At 40.1% G+C, this 17242-nt stretch overlaps 1 protein-coding gene across 7 annotated transcripts in view; it reads right to left on the bottom strand.

The window, feature by feature from the left end:
- MYH10 (myosin heavy chain 10) overlaps positions 1–17242 on the bottom strand; it is a 169525-nt gene that overhangs the window by 31866 nt on the left and 120417 nt on the right. For all 7 annotated transcript variants that reach the window (XM_055133893.1, XM_055133889.1, XM_055133888.1 and 4 more), the window contains 5 exons: positions 13645–13753; positions 13427–13558; positions 10850–11056; positions 4277–4414; positions 1077–1200 (listed from right to left, as the gene is read on the bottom strand). In XM_055133893.1, the coding sequence (XP_054989868.1) occupies positions 1077–1200; positions 4277–4414; positions 10850–11056; positions 13427–13558; positions 13645–13753 (710 nt within the window). The remainder of the gene's footprint in view (positions 1–1076; positions 1201–4276; positions 4415–10849; positions 11057–13426; positions 13559–13644; positions 13754–17242) is intronic.

Here is a 17242-nt window from a genome sequence, read left to right as displayed (position 1 = left end):
ATCAGTGGGAAAAGGAAGTCTTAAAGAAGACACTAGATAGATTCTCAGGATACTTTTTCATTTGGTCCAGGGCAAAGGCAGAGGGGTTGGGGGACTGGCCGTACCTGTAGTGTTTAGGGGCTATTTCTGGCTGTATGCTCAGGAGTGACCACTGGTGGTACTGTGGGAGTGTATGTTCTGCTGAGGATCTAACTGGGGTTGGGATAGGCAAGGCAAGTGCCTTCCCTCATATTCTATCTCAACTCATCAGGATATCTTTTGTTTTGGGGGCATAGTTATTGGTTTTCAGGACTTACTGCTAACTCTGTGCTCAGGGATTACTTCTGGTAGGGCTCAGGAGATCATATGTGGTGTTGGGTATTGAACATGGTTTGGGCTTGTGCAAGGCAAGCACCTAATCTACTGTACTAGCTCGATGGCTGCAGAATTTATTTTATGGGGAATAAGCACAGACTATGGAGTCAACTTCTATTCTCTTTTGCAGAAAGCAATGATTCATTTTAGAGAAATCCTAGGATTTATTCATACTAATTCTTGACATTAGGGTGAGAAACTCTTACTCGTAGCAATTTTTTTCTATGCCTGTCAATATTTTATCTTTTTACATTTAAGAAGATTTATTAAAGTGCACATAAGATATAGACAAGAGGGTACAATTGAGATTATCAAAGAGTATATAAAAAGTATACAATAAAAAGATTATTTATGCCTGTCAATTTTTGTCAGTAGCCAGATCCTCAGTGAAGTGAGATGTAGGAGTCTTAATACTCTTCTTACATTAGAAGCACACAAATATAATGGCTTGTATGATTTAAATATAATTTAGATCCCTACTATGTCAACCAAATAGAAAACGTTTAAAGCAAATATTTAAAAGTTAAAGTTTAACAGGTTTATCACCATTGCATCATAAGTACTTGGTGATAATTAATCCAATATATCTATTTTTGTAATTGAATCCAAACTAAGGTACATATTATTAAACCGCTATGTATATTTTATTGTCATGCATTTTCTGATTAAAGTAAAATATAAACACACGTCTAATACTAAATTTCTCTTGTTCAAACACTAACCTTCTAAATCTGATATCATTACTTCTTGCTTATTCCTGATTTTGGCCAAGTTTTTTGCCTTTTCTTCCTCTTCTGCTAGCAGAGAAGAACATTCAGCAATGCGATCTTCCATGAGTTTCTTCTCCTGAATAGAGAAAAAAAATATCATTTTAGGAAAGGTGCTCAAAATGCAATACGGGATTTGTAATTCTTAGAAAACAATTTTGGGGCTGGAGGGTAGTGCAATGGCATAAAGTGCCTGTCTTGCAAATAGCTGCTCATGCATTTAAATTCCCAGTGCTGCCACATTGTTAAATATGATCCTGGCAGCTCTGTTGTATACAGTAGCAAACAATTTCCAGCCACACCACAGCCAAGTGTATGGAAATACAACAAAGGAGTGGGTGGCAAAGGGCTTACAACTCCTGTTGAGCATTGCATCCTGCCAGGAAATGTGACCCTAAAGGAGCATATATGTTACTACTACAGTGACCTCTGGTGGATACTGTAGGATTACATAGCTTCAGGTAGTTTAGGATTACTGGGTTACTCCCGTCACAGTGCTCCCATTGCTCTGTGTTTATTTGTAGCTTCTTTCTTAGTGTTCTGTTGACTTGTAAATAATGTTTTTCTCTTCTCCTTCAGTCCTTTGCATAGTTTATTCAGAGCAAGTCCTTTTTGTATGGACAAAGAAAGACATTTATTAATATGCCTTTGCAATTGGGATTTAATTGGCTTTGAGTATTATTAATTCCCGGGCATCTGCTTTCTTGACTGTAGCCTTGGTTGCCCTCAGTTCCTAGCCCTCTAAAAGGCTGGGTCCCAACGGGGGACGAGACGGACCCAGGGCAAGCGGTAAGTTATGTGCTACCCTGGCATCGAGATGGGTCTGGCCAAAGTGCCTCATTCTTAACTACAAGTTAAGAGTCTGATCATGGACAAGTGCTGTCATGATCTTAAAGTAATGACGAGACTAGGACCCTGCTAGGGATAGGAAAGACTAATCTGGCCTGAGCACTGTAGTCTGAGATTGAGATGGCCCCAGGAGAGCAATTCTAAAAGCTTAATGCATCTCTTGCTATGCCCATACAAAACGATTAATATTATGAATGCTTATATGTTTGTTGGACAAGGAGAGGAGAAACACAACCTTGGGATTTCATTATTGGATGGGTCCTGCTGAAAGAGTATCTGTCCTAGAGAATAGGTGTTCTGCTATTGTTATTGAACTTTTTGTGCCTAGCATTTTATTTTAAGCTTGAATTGTTATGATGGTTAAAATCTGTCCTAAACAAAAAGGGGGGAGATGTTGGAGACCAGCACTGCAGACAGGAATATTTTCCCTTTTTCAGCTGCCTTCTGGAAATAATTTCAGAGGCAGTTTTCCTTTTCTCACAAGAAGCCTGGCTGGTCTTTGACATGCAGATCTTAGGTGCTAGCAAAGCCTGACTTGACACTGTAGATTCCAGGCTCTGGCCCAGCCTAGTCTTTGGGATGTAGATTTCAGGTGCTGCCTAGTTTGTAATTGACATGTAGATTTCATGTGGCAGCCCAGGGAGGCCTAGATTACTGGCCTGCAGATAGAAGAGAATAATGTTGCCTCAATGTTCTTCCTGTAAGATCTTTTGGTGCCTTTGGTGACGTAAATGTATTGCGCCTGAGCAAAAAGGGGGAGGGAGAGAGAGAGGGGGGGAAGAGTGAGAGAGAGAGAGAGACAGAGAGACAGAGAGAGACAGAGAGACAGAGAGAGAGAGACACAAGGGGAAGGAGAGATGAGAGAAAGCAGGGGTAGTAGATCCAGAGAGAGGCCGGAGCTGGGAGTGCGGGAGATGGAAGATTAAAGATTGAATAAACGGTAACTAATCAGCAACCACCTTGGTCCTCGTTCTTCCTTTGCCTTTCCTTGACCACCGGCTGTCCCGATCCAGTTCACACACTGTGGTTCCAGGGCACCGAACGCGGGCGGTGAGACAGAACTGCCCGGAGAGCCCGAGAGTGCACTCGCCCCTCGGCGAGCCTTAGTTTTTTACAGCTGGTGTCCCTGGGTGGGCCTGAACTACCAACTAAAGGTAAGAATAGCGTTCCGTGCACCCCCACTCTAGTGAGTGGGAGAACAGGATTTTTTAGTGTGCTGGGGATCAGAATCCTCACAGCAATCCCCCACTAAGATGGGGCAGATTCTGGGCCTTCCTAAGATGTTTCATATTTTCTCGAGCCAGACTGAACAGGGCAAGTCATTTATGGATTTGATTCAGTCTCTCTCCCGCAGAATAGGAGACCCAGAACTCTGCATTTCCAGAGACCAACTCCGGTCCTGCTTTAAAGTAGTTTATGAGGTTAACCCATGGTTCCCAGACGAAGGAACTCTAGAAACCAAGATTTGGAAAAGAGTTAAGAATAATGTCTCTAAGGCATCTAAGAAAGGGACTAAGATCTCCTGGGAATTCTGGACTAAACGGGAGATTGTTAATTCTATTCTTCTGTTTTTGAATAATGCAATTGATGTGGAGAACATTAGGAATAATACGGCCTCAGCTCCTCCCACACCTAAGTCTCGAAAGGGTTTTCATAGTAAAAATACTTCTGTGGCTGGTGAATATAGCTCTACTTCCAGTGTATTAGACGGAAGTGATGCGGGTTACGAGTCTGCTACCACTTACTCAGATTCTGAGTCTGAGAGTGACTCAGCCAAGCGGCCTCCAGACTGCTCGGGACATGTTCCCAATCGCCCAGTCCAGGCAGAGAAGAAGCAGCATCCATCTTGTCGCAGGTTAAGGATGGATTCTCTCAGTTGTTTCAAACAGGCCTGTGTCTTGTACGGGCCTACATCTCCGTACTGTAGGGAGTATCTTGCATACTGGAGTAAAAAGGCCTACTGGGCACCTCAAGATTTTCACATGGTTGCTAAGACATACTTAAGCCCTTCTCAGTACTTGGAGTGGCGACTGTGGCTATAATGAGGCCAAGGCAAAGCTTCAAGGTCTAGGCCATGCTGGACAAAACTTTTCAGGTATTGAGTTGACTTGTGAGATAAGAACATGTGTCTCAAATGAAGAGTGTGATCCCTAGCGAGCCCATGTGCAAACACCACAAACTAAAGGACAAATCTTGGTTAGCACTAAGGCAGTGCTGGGGATTGAACCTATGTCAGCTACGTGCAAGACAAGCACTGTACTCACTATACTATCTCTCCATTAACTTTTTAATAAAAATATTCTTACTTTGATAAATTTGGAATTTTGATCTTCGAGAAGGAGAATCTCCTCTTCCATCTTCTTGATTTTAGCCTCTGCTGTTACCTTCTCCAGTTGCAGCTTTTGCCGGGCCCCTTCTTCCTCATCGAGTTGCTCCTCCAGGTCCTTATAAGAAGAACACACAGTCAATTCCCACACATTCTCCACAAAATTCTACCATACACTAATAATGGAAGGAATGCATGTTAAAATAAATACTAATTTTTGATTTTCAAAACAGCATAGATAATTGTTATTTTATAGCATTTCAGACATCATTCAAATACAGATATCGTAACAGAGGGTACCAACAAATGCCATGGGCCCTCTGGATCAAAGCCCACGCAGGAGGTGCGGGTGTGCTCTTGGCCCTACTCCTTCAAGTGGCACTTCCCCATCTTCCTTTCCACACTGCGGAAACCACTGAGTTCAGTTACTTAACAACCCTACCCTCTCACGCACTGTCCACAGATAAAGCAGGCTCTGAAGAAAAGACAGAAACTTGCTACCTGGACCTTGTTTCCAGCCAGCACTGGAGTGTAGGTGCTGGTCATGTGACACCCCCAAATCTATGGCCAGAGCTCTATCCGAGTTACTGCATGGGTAGAAAGTTTTCCAGAGAAAACAAAAATGATTCATAAAGGACTTGGGTAAGATATTCTTTCCAGGAAACTTAAAAATTAATCTTCTTTTGATTTCTGGAGCATTGGGAAAAAAATTTAAATTGTCACGGCTTTGGCATTAGGAGGGAAAAAAATGAAATTTCAGCACTCAAGGAAAGCAAAAACATTTATACAACAGTTTCTAGGAGCAATTAGCAAGGAGTTAGCAGCAGTCTTTATAAGATCCACAGTAGGTTTCTGAAAAGAAAAATGAATGTTAACAATGTATTGGTGAAGTATGTGCCCACGTTAGCCCTTAAGTCCTAACTGTTCATTTTTGTTTCCTTGGGGAAAGTGGCTGATTATGGGATAAAGCTGCTTCTTCCATCAGCACTTCTCCCAGAGTACTCGGTCCTGCTCTGCTCAGAACAGCCTTTCCATGCCAATTTTCCTTGACACATGCCAAGGAAATGTGTCTATGTTTCTACATTTATCTACGTTTTCCCCAAAGATGACAGAAGAGGTAACGTTTTGAAAGGGTGATTGCTCTTATTGTTGAAAGAAGTTTCTTTAACAGTTACAGCTATAAAAATCTTTGACTTCTGAGTTTCCAACAGGCACATTCATGGTGGTGTGTAGATACATGAGGAGCCCATTAAATATATTCCTTTGTAGACACAAAGAAACAAGGAGGAAGTAAGACTCTTAGAGAAGTGTTAGGCATCTGGGTATTAGCAGGTCACATACTCTAAACTCATGGTACAACACAAAATCACGACCCCAGGATGCACCTCATAAAGGTGAGCTATGAAGAAGAGAGAACCTCAGCCCTGAAAAAATCCAGGAGCAACTGGCTAAATTTAGGTGCCTTTGAAAGATGTATGTACCCAATAGGTACACGTTCTCTGATCCACTGACCATACTACTTAAAGTCATCTAGGGGAAAAATATAAGGTTTTTCTGGCCTCTTTACATTCTGTGACAGTTCACGAGACTCAGAAGACCAAAGAAAGTCTAGCTATAGTTTTGGTCACAGGCCTAAAAAGGGCTTGGCTCTTCCCAAGCCCTTTGCTTGTAGTCAGGAAAGGATTTGCTCCTGAAAGAGGTGACACTCAGGGAAAGAAGTGACAGTGAAGGAAGGGGTCAGAATCGCCCAACAAATGCATGTGTACTACTACAAATGATGGTGGATGCTGTGGCAGGGCAGGCATGCCAAGATCAGACACCAAGGAGAGACAGAAACACGGCAAGTTTACTCAAGGCATTTTCCATAGACAAGCACAGAAATAACTACACATCTGAAAAACAATAACCAAGTAGGGCCAGCATCCCATATGGTCCTGAGCACCGCCAGGGGTGACTCCTGAGTGCAGAGCCAGGAGCAACCCCTGAGCACTGCTGGGTGTGGCACCCAAACAAAACAAAACAAAACAAAAAACAAACAAAAATCCAACAATTCAGTACCTTTGGCAATTTTTTTTGTCTTTAATAAATCTATTTCTTATTCATAAAGACAAAAACAATTAAGTAGCATCCAAATATTTTGTCATATTCCATTCCTTAGAAGGCCATTTCTAGATCCACCCTACATTTGAGGAAAGGTATTATCCAAAGAAGGCAGAGATTATTTGGGGTAATCATTGTCTGTCCACCACAAATCCCAATGTTACTACCAAGTGCTTTTATAAAAACCCAAAGAAAGAATGTCAATGAAAGAGTATCTAGTAAACATTATGACAGTATACATGTGTATAAGAGTATATTATAATAATTTATCCCAAGGGAACCAGTCAAATCACTTGTATCACTTGTCATCCTGTTGATCTTCGATTTGCTCCAGCGGGCACCAGTAACATCTCCATTCATCCCTGTCACGTGCTAGTGTGGCCCAATGATATCTGCTTGCTCCAGGAACAGGAAGAGCCTCAAACTGTTCATTCAGGGTTCTGACGAAGAAGTCTGACCATCTTGTTGGTGGGCGGCCACGCGGTCTTTTGACGTCCCTCATTCCGTGGAATCCAGTCGGTAACAGCTCTAGTCCAGCAATCGTCTCTGAATCACATTACGTGTCCGGCCCATCTAATTTTTAATGCCTTGGCAAATGAGACAGGGTCCCTGATTCTTTTTTTTTTTTAATTTTATTGAATCACCATGAGATAGTTACAAGCTTTCATGTTTGGATTACAATCTCACAATGATCAAACACCCATCCCTCCACCAGTACACATTCCCCACCACCAATATGGTCCCTGATTCCTTTTTTATTTTATAATTTTAAAAATTTCATTGAATCACCGTGAAATAGTTACAAGCTTTCATGTTTGGTGGTCCCTGATTCTTGACCGTCAATGGAGGTCGGAACTCTGGATTCCTTCTCTTACTTGAGTGAAACATGATACTCCAAGCATAGCTCTTTCAATTCCTCTTTGGTATACCCAAATAGCGTTCTGTTTTTGTAGGGCTCAGGTCTCTGAGGCGTATGTTAGTGCAGGAAGAATGGTAGAGTTGAAAAAATGTGCCCGGAGCTGGAGGTTCTTCATCCTCTTAACCACTTCTTCAACACTCTTGAAGGCATTCCGTGCTGCTCTTCCTCCTGCGAAGTTCTGGTGCCAGATCGTCCTTCCTGTTGAGTTCTCGACCCAGGTACACATAGCTGCTGCATTTGGAGATGTTCGTTCCATTGAGAGCAAATGGAACATCAGGGACTAGTTCGTTTTTCTTTTCTTTTCTTTTTTTTAAATTTATTTATTAGTGAGTCACAGTGAGGGTACAATTACAGATTTATACATTTTCGTGCTCATGTTTCCCTCATACAAAGTTCGAGAACCCATCCCTTCACCAGTGCCCATTCTCCACCACCAATAAACCCAGCATCCCTCCCAACCCCCCCAATCCCATCTCCCCCCACCATCCCCCCCCTCCGCCACTCTGGCAGGGTCTTCCCTTTTGTTCTCTCTCTCTAATTAGGTGTTGTGATTTGCAATAAAAGTGTTGAGTGGCCATTGTATTCAGTCTCTAGTCTACATTCAGCACGCTTCACCCTTCTCCCGCGTGGCCTCCAACCACATTTTACTTGGTGTTCCCTTCTCTATCTGAGCTGCCTTTTGCCCAGAATGTGAGACCAGCTTCCAAGCCATGGAGTCAACCTCCTGGTACTTATTTCTACTATTCTTGAGTGTTAGTTTCCTACTCCGTTATTCTATATTCCACAGATGAGTGCAATCTTTCTATGTCTCTCTTTCTGACTCATTTCACTTAGCATGATACTTTCCATGCCGATCCACTTATATGTAAAGTTCATGACCTCATTTTTTCTAACAGCTGCATAGTATTCCATTGTATAGATGTACCAAAGTTTCTTCAACCAGTCATCTGTTCTAGGGCACTCGGGTTTTTTCCAGATTCTGGCTATTGTAAATAACGCTGCGATGAACATATGAGTGCAGATGTCATTTCGACTATACTTTTTTGCTTCTCTGGGATATATTCCCAGCAGTGGTATTGCTGGGTCAAATGGGAGCTCAATTTCTAATTTTTTGAGAATTGTCCATATTGTTTTCCAAAAGGGCTGAACAAGTCGGCATTCCCACCAGCAGTGTAGAAGGGTCCCTTTCTCCCTACATCCTCTCCAACAGTGGTTGCTTTTGTTCTTTTGGAGCCTTTGGCAATTTTTAAAACCATAGCTATTCATAACCCAAATCATGAGAGAGCGGAAAGTCCAAAGCTCCTTTATCCTTGGTCTAGTTCAGAAACTCAGGGAAAAAGGTTTGAGAAATGGTCACATCAGCTACCTCTAATTCCCTGCCTTTGAATTCACCTGCCTCTTCTGGGGGAAAAAAGCAAGGATGTGTGTGTGTGTGGTGATTTTTTTTGGGGGGCCCCATCTGGGGTGTGCTGGGGATCAAACCTGAGTTGGCCATGTGCATGACAAGCACCCTACCCACTGTACTATTATTTGATCTGAGAAGATATAAGCACCTCTTGTTAAAGTAAAAACTAGGCCATTCCTCTGGAAGCTAACATGGCAAAGTGCAGCAAGCTTGAGAAAAGAACATTTTCTTTAATTTAGCACTAAAAAAAAAAAGTAACTGATATGACATATGAGAAGAAGTTGCAGTGTTATTCTGAGGAACTAAGAACATGCTACAGATATGTGATGATAATGAATTGCTGTACTTATAAAATGGAACAACATACATTAATTATAGTTCACATTTTGAAATAACTTTTGAGAAGGCAAATATGAGTAATATAAAATCACACCAAGACACATACTTAATTCATCATATTCTAATGCACATTTTGGGCAAAGTGCAGTGAATATAAAAAAGAAAAACCCTGAAATACATAGGTTAATGAGAAATGGGCTCATTTCAAATATGGTGAACACATGAGTATGTCACCAAACCAGGTGTGATCTTAGCATTTACAGTTTTATTACAACATGCTTCTCCTTATATCAACAAAATAATTATTGTACATAAATGTTAGTGGTTATTTAAGAATTTGCTATGTAATTCCCCATTAAATCTTTGTAAAAATTTACTTTTTATTGTGAAAACTTCAAACAAAAAGTAGAATAAAGAACCACCCTAGGACACATCACCTCGATTTTAACAGGAATGATCCCTGTGCACAGAGGCAGGAGCAAGCCTTGAGCACAGCCAGTTGTGGCCCAAAATACAAAAAATAAAAATAAAACAAAATAAAATAAAGCATTCATCCTAAAGTTTCACAGAGTCTAGATTTTGTTACTTATTGGCCCTCATTACACACTCTTAAGAACAGAGAACCTAATACTATGTTTCATATAATTTCAACTAATAAATGAATCCGTGTATTTCTAAGAAATACATGTAAGAAAAAATAATGCTGATAATGAGGGCAGATACCTAAAGTAAGATTATGAAGTGCGATTTGTATTTTTTAGGTTTTCGACAGTAACTTTGGTTATAAAGGGTAGAGACGAGAAATTTCTGAAAGCCACACAGGCATGTTTTCCCAAGGAATACAGTTACTACAGAAACTCCAATGTTTCATTACAGAGGAAAAAATATCAATACTTAATTACTATTGAGAATAATATATTATTATTATTATATTATTATTATTATTATTATTCTCAATAGTAATTGAAAACAGCAAATCCTGTGTGTGTGTGTGTGTGTGTGTGTGTGTGCGCGCGCGCGCGCGCTCGAGCATGCACCCTTTTTATAGCTTTCTGGTATTTTGCTAATATATTCTGGAATATTGGAAAGCTGTTTATTGAAGAATAAAAGATGTCAGATGATTTATTATATGGGTTAGTTGCCAACCTAGCTTTTGTGGACTAGAGAAATATCTGAATTGTCTGATTTGTAAATTTAAGCTATTAGGTGAGAAAAATTAAGGGAGACATGGGAGAAAGTTTGGTACTGGACCCATGAGATGTTGGTGGCAGATGCAGATACTCTGACATTCAAGAAAGAAGAGGTGAGCATATTTTAGGTTTGGGAAAAAATAACTATTTTATATAATTCCTTTAGGTATTCAACCATCTATATAGATAGCTGTGCTTCATATGAGTATAACTTCCAACCCAAAAAAGTAACTTACAGAGAAAAGCTAAGTTATTCTAATTCTTGGTGATCTCTTATGAATCAAATTAGTACTGATGCTCTAATGAACAGAGGAAACAACAGAATTTTTAATAACATCAAGAACAAATTAGGTTCCCTACAAAATACAGATCCTAGGAGACTAATTTTCAACCACTTTACTTAATATGTCACATCAAAATATAAAGAAAATTCCTATTTTTAAAAAACACAACAAATGTATGCTAGAAGAAAATCTATTACATGTGTGTTTTAAAGGATGGCAATGTAGATGACTTATAACCATGTTTATAGATGACTTGTAACCTCCTGCTCCTCAGTGGACACAAAATCAAAAATATAAATAAAAATGATCAAGATACCTGAATATGTGCTTGCATTTTTTTCTTTTCATTTTGGAGGATTTGGTTTCTTTCTTCTTCTTCTTCAACCCGAGACTCCAAGTCATGTAAAATCTCTTCTAGCTCCTGCTTTTTAGCAGCAAGTCTTGCTCTCATCTCTTCTGCTTCAGCAAAGAGTTCAGTCTCTGCTTGAAGTTGTTCTGCAAGGATATTCTTCTCCTCTAAAAGCTGCAACCACAATAAAGTGTTAGCACTATAATTTCACCCCAGTGTATACACAAGATACAGTTACCAGGGGCTGGAGCAATAGCACTACGGGTAGGGCGTTTGCCTTGCACGCTGCCAACCTGGGTCTGATTCCCAGCATCTCATATGGTCCCCCGGGCACTGCCAGTAGTGATTCCTCAGTGCACGAGTCAGGAATGACCCTGTGCATTGTTGGGTGTGACCCCCCCCCCCAAAAAAAAAGATACAGTTACCATTATAACAGACAGTGAGTATCACCAAAACCATTTTTCACTTTATAGGTCTAATTCATATTTTTCATTTAAAATTTTTTGTTTTTAGGCTACGCCTGGGTTGGAGTAATAGCACTGTGGGTAGGGCGTTTGCCTTGCACGCGGCTGACCCGGGTTCGATTCCTCCATCACTCTTGGAGAGCCCGGCAAGCTACCAAGTATTTTGCCTGCTCGGCAGAGCCTGGCAAGCTCCATGGCATATTCAATATGCCAAAAACAGTAACAACAAGTCTCACAGTGGAGACGTTACTGGTGCCTGATTGAGCAAATCGATGACAGTGATACAGTCATCGATTTGCTCGATGTAGCCAGGTGTAGGTGGTACACCTTGAAGGATGCCGGGCTCCCAAGGATTTATTCTTGTGGATCAGGTTGCCAGGCAAAGCACTGCAAGGGAGGGCTGATATCCGGGCCCAGCTCCCTATGAGGTATTCCGGTATAGCATAGAGGTTACTCCAAGACTAGGGACTGATAGGGCCTGTGAGGAGCCCCCTGCAAAGACCTGATCATCCCTTTCCTCCTCTCCCTGCAAAAATGGAGTCTTTGTCACAAGGGATACCAGACAATGCCTCCCCTGACCACTTTTAATTTAAAACAAAACAGGGGGAGATGTAAGAAGCCGTTTACAAGCCTGGCTCTTATTTCCTAGTAAAACAAAGTCTTATCAGTATACCATATTGTATTAAATGATTTGAATTTCTTTATTTAAATGAGTCAAAGTCATATTGCAATTAATCATTACAAAATGACTTTATTTTTAAAAATTGTATTTTATTTATAATTATTTACATTTATCATTCCTTTAAGTTTTGTTAAAACAAATAATATAAGGGGGCAGGCTGGGATTGAGAAGGAGCCTGGGTACACAGGTGGAAGAAAGGGAACACTGGTGTTGGAACACTGGATGCCTGAAACAACTCTATTGTGAACAACTTTGTAAATCACTATGTCTTTATAAAAATTAAAAAAAAAGAATTTGAGAGTTAAAATTATATATTATTGGCAAAAATGTTGTATTCAGCTATAGAAAATAACAGATGAAAACATTTTTGGTGGATTCTGTGCTTCAAGTTATCCTGAATAATATATGTTAAATGTATTTTAAGACTTCCTATTCTGGGGCTGGAGAGATAGTTTAGAGAGGAGAATGCTTGTATAATCCCCCTGAGCATCACCAGGAGCGACCCTAATAACACCTGAGGACCTCTGGGTGTGGTCAAAAAAACCCAGCCCCTTTCCCCATCAAGAAAAACACTTTCTATTCTTCTATTAGATAATCTGAAAAGTCACAAAAATTATGAGGGAAAGTATTATTTGACAGCAATGAAGTTCATGGTAATCAGTAAAGATATTTGGTAATATTCTTGGGGTTTTTCCCATTAATCTTTTAGGATTCAAACACTGAAATTCTATTATTGTCATCAGCAAACATTTTTATTTGTTTGCTTGTTTGTTTTTTGCTTTTTGGGTCACACCCGGCGATGCACAGGGGTCACTCCTGGCTCATGCACTCAGGAATCACCCCTGGCGGTGCTCAGGGGACCATATGGGATGCTGGGATTCGAACCTGGGTCGGCCACGTGCAAGGCAAACGCCCTACCCACTGTGCTATCTCTCCAGCCCCAGCAAACATTTTTAGAGCCTGTATTTTGTTTATGGAGCTTAACTGCCTGGAAAGGAATGCTGATTCAAACCATCATTGCTGGAGACAGCACATATCTGGACTAGCCCCACCCGTTATTTATGGAGGATACAGTTATGAAGGGTGATAATAATAGTGGAGCCTCACTAAAAACAGCTGTTGGAGAAACACATGCCTGGCAGCAGAAATGATTTCCTGCAGGTCTAAAGAATGACGAAAGCAAAACTGCAGGAGAAAACTGATTTTAGGATATGAAATATCAAAATGCATGGCATAATGATTACTTTTATTCTCAAAATGTAAATACTTTGTAAATCTGTGAAAAACAGACATATGATGTGGTAGAAAGAGCTATTTCTAATTAAATAAGGGTGAGATTTTCTCTGAATGGGCGATCTCATGAATTCAGGGAACAGTTTATGAAGTCAATGCAGATACCTGCTGATGCTTCCTCTCCATTTCCTCAAGCTCTCCTTCCACTTTTGTTTGCTTCTCCTTCACTTTCAGCAACTCTTCATCTTTAGCTTGAAGTTCTTCCTCTTGGCGAGTAACTTGTAGGAGTGGTTTCACCTGTGATGAAAGTAGAGTTTATCATTATGTCTCCTTCCTTTGGCTTCCAGATAAGCTCTAATTAGAAAGAAGTATGTAAAACCCACCTTTGTGAAGACTCGCCACCACTGCCAGTGCCGTAACTTCAGATATGCTGCACAGTTTCTCTGCAAGACCTTTAGGGCACTTAATTGTTGCTGTTTCTTGGCAAAGGCCCTGATGAATGGTAGAAAAATTTATTATGTAAAAAAAAGTTTTAATAGATGCTGTAATTAGTAAATTCCGAAAGGCAAGCATTCTTATTAACTAGGCTGGAATACAAAAATCAAGAACTCAGTTAAAGTGCAATAACTCACTAGTCTGCTCAGCAGAACTCACTTACATATCATAGGATTCACTGCACTTTCTTCTCAAACGCTTCCTTAAACATTCCGCCATTCACCCATATACACATGTGTGCAAACACCTGTTATAAACCCCGACGTTACTGGGGTGATGAAGACATGGTGACAGGGATCCCTTATCTGTCCTGTGCCTGTGCTCTTTACTGCTCTTTACATCTGTCAGGGAGAAAACATTCATCCCCATTTCTATGGTAATTTTCTTCCTCTATCTCTCCACTTTGTCACAATATAGTATAGCATCTCAGTACTATGAGCTTGAGCAGACCCAGTGGTCTGGTATTAATGCTTCCCAGTTACAGGGGAAGGCTCAGAGAGGTCAAGTGACCTTCCTCTAGACCTGGACATAATTCCTGAAATTCGGAATCCTTGTCTCCTGACCACTGCATCTGGGCCTTCTCATTTCCCACACATGGTTCAGGACCCTTTCCCTATTTGTATTTATCCCGGTATCTCCAGTTTCTCACTTCCCTGCAGGAACAGACTATCCTTTCAAGAACCCAGTCCCTGTCCTGACAAAAACAACCCCAAGTGAAGCTTACTGCTCTGCTTCTAGTATACAATTCATCTCTACCCTACAGGAGCCATAGGCAGATGTTTCTTTAACTTTATTCCCTCACATCCAGAAATCTGGTTTCTACCTCATCATTCTTCTGAAATTGTATTTTAAAGGGTCCTTGAGATTTTGAGTTATCAGTTTTTTTTTTAATCAGTCAAATCAATTTTGCTTTCTCTGTTGCACATCTCTGTGAACTATCCATTTCATGACAACTTTTGTCTCCTTGGTTTCATAGTACAAATGACCTGAAGTTTCTTCCAGAGAACTTGTCTCCATTTTAATTACCTACCTACGTGTTTTTTTTCCCTCAACTTCTTTGAAGCTAGAATGATGGTCGAACAGCTTTTGCAAGGGGCCAAAATTTGAACTTTAAAAAATTAGAATTATTCATTCACTCCAACAAATGCTAGTGTCAGGATTCATGTGGTATCTTAAGATCTGAGTGTTGAAGTTTTGGAGTACAAATGAATGCTTTTCACCAATCTGTTTCCTTGAGTATCATGTTTCTTTGCAGGAATCCTAGAGTGTCCATCTCAACAACTACTAATTCTTTCTTTGATTAGAAATTTTCTTGAGCACAGCTTTGTGACTTGCTATATTTCTGTTCTCTATAAAGATTTATTCTTTCTTTTTATTGCTGCTAACCAGAAAAGTATGGCAACACCTAAACTGCAGTAATTCTTATAAGAAAACCAACAATCTCAAATATATTTTTTTCAAAGATTAAGGCATCCTCTTTCCAATTCTAGCAATGTCCTTCAAGAATGCTATACAAATTCAACCTTTGTTATTTTTATTATTTTTGGGATTCTTGGGTTACACATGATTATGCTCGGGTTATTCCTGGCTCTGCATTCAGGAACTACTCCTGGCAGTGCTTGGGGGACCAAATGAGATGCCAGGGATTGAACTGGGTTGGCCATGTGCATGGCAAATGCCCTGCCTGCTATACTATCACTCTTGCCCAACAAATTCAATCTTATTAAAAACTCTAACCCTATTTGTATCTTTGACCCTGATATGCAAAATTGTGAGATGAGTCAAGAGTATGTCAGTCACTTTCTTTAGGAGTTGGTCTTCCTTCTCTACAACAATCAACATTTTATAAACTGATTAGTATTTATTAAGTCCCTATTCTGTTTTAGGCACCTTTCTAGTTACATTTAATGGGTAACTGTGACCTGCAACTGTGGAATATCATTCTGTCTCCAAGTGCCTACAAAGCAGAAGTTACTTCTGTTTCTTCTTCCCTCTTTTTTATGACTTATCCTAATGTTTTTCAGGATGCTTCAACCTCAAATTAATGAATTTTCCTAGAGATCTCCATCTTTTTCATTATTATTCTAGCACTGTTCTGTCTTTTCCATGTTATAATCTGGTTATTTTAAACAGAGTGTCTTCTATTAATGGATCCTAGACTTTTATTTTGACAGTGCTCAAGGCTCAGGGATTACTCCTGGTGGGGTTCAGGGGACCATATGCAGTGCTGGGGACTGAACCCAGTTTGGCTGCATGCAAAGTAAGATACCTGCCCACTGTACTATCTCTCCAGCTTTACATTGTAGTCACAACCCTAATCTTACCAAATATAAAATACTACACAACATTTGGGTACAAAATGATATAGGCATGCTGGTTTATGTAGTTGATTTAACAGATGTGTTAGTCTTAAGTTCTTAAAATGATATAAAATGTGTATTTTTGAGTATTGATTTTTTTTCTTTTTGGGACACACCCAGCGATGCTCAGGGGTTACTCCTAGCTCTGCAACTCAGAAATAACTCCTGGCAGTGCTCGGGGACCATATGGGATGCTGGAAATCGAACCTGGGTCGGCTGCGTGCAAGGCAAATGTGCTATCACTCCAGCCCTTGAGTATTGATCTTGATGAAAATTTTTTAGAGTTTAGATTTCAGTGAAAACTGCATGAATGAGGACTGGGAGGTGGCTTAGTGGTTAAAGTAACTGTCTTGCAAAAACAAGGCTATGAATTCAGTCCCTATACCACTACATGTGCCAAGTAAGATCCTAGAAGTTCTGCTTATATGAGATCTCTGGCACTGGAAGTCATTTCTATTCCACAGAAGCCAAGAGTGTGTGAATATTGCAACTAAAGGAATGTGGTGAACACCAGAACTAAGGGTGTGTGTGATATGCAATCCCTGGGCCACTGGACCAACATCTATAGGGGGAAAGAAAAAAATGAAATAAAAATGAAATCAGCTGATTAAAAAAAAATCGAGCTCTGTGCACTTTTTTTAAGAAAAGCTGCACATACTTTCACAATTTCTATACTTTAGTTTTCACCCTTTTGGCAATCATAGTCCATTTCTGGCAGTTGCAAAATTTTATCTAATCCTGGGATGTGAGGAAGGCATGTGAAGGCATGATCCATGTGTTCCTTCAGTCATTATGTGGCCTCTAGGGGCAATGGTGTTTGCAATAACAGGTTTATTTTATTACTTAAATAGGCTTTACACATTCATTTATATAACCCAAGTCTTCCTCCTTCTGGACAAATGTTTTCTAGTATGAATTTTCAAGAGTATCATTTATTCTCCAACCTTCCATTCTACCCTTTTATCTTGGTATTCTATTTTATTGCAGACACAAAAATATCACCACCACCCAGTTGAAAATCCTCTTCTTGACCAGTAACTGGTCATCAATCAAAGCTGCTCTCCAACTCACATTTAAAAGATACTGTTGCAGAACATTAACTTTCTAAGTGCAGGATTTCAGATTA

This window comes from Sorex araneus, chromosome 3, assembly GCF_027595985.1.
Source record: "Sorex araneus isolate mSorAra2 chromosome 3, mSorAra2.pri, whole genome shotgun sequence".
NCBI classification, from domain to species: Eukaryota; Metazoa; Chordata; class Mammalia; order Eulipotyphla; family Soricidae; genus Sorex; species Sorex araneus.
This window is presented reverse-complemented; position numbering and strand designations above follow the sequence as displayed.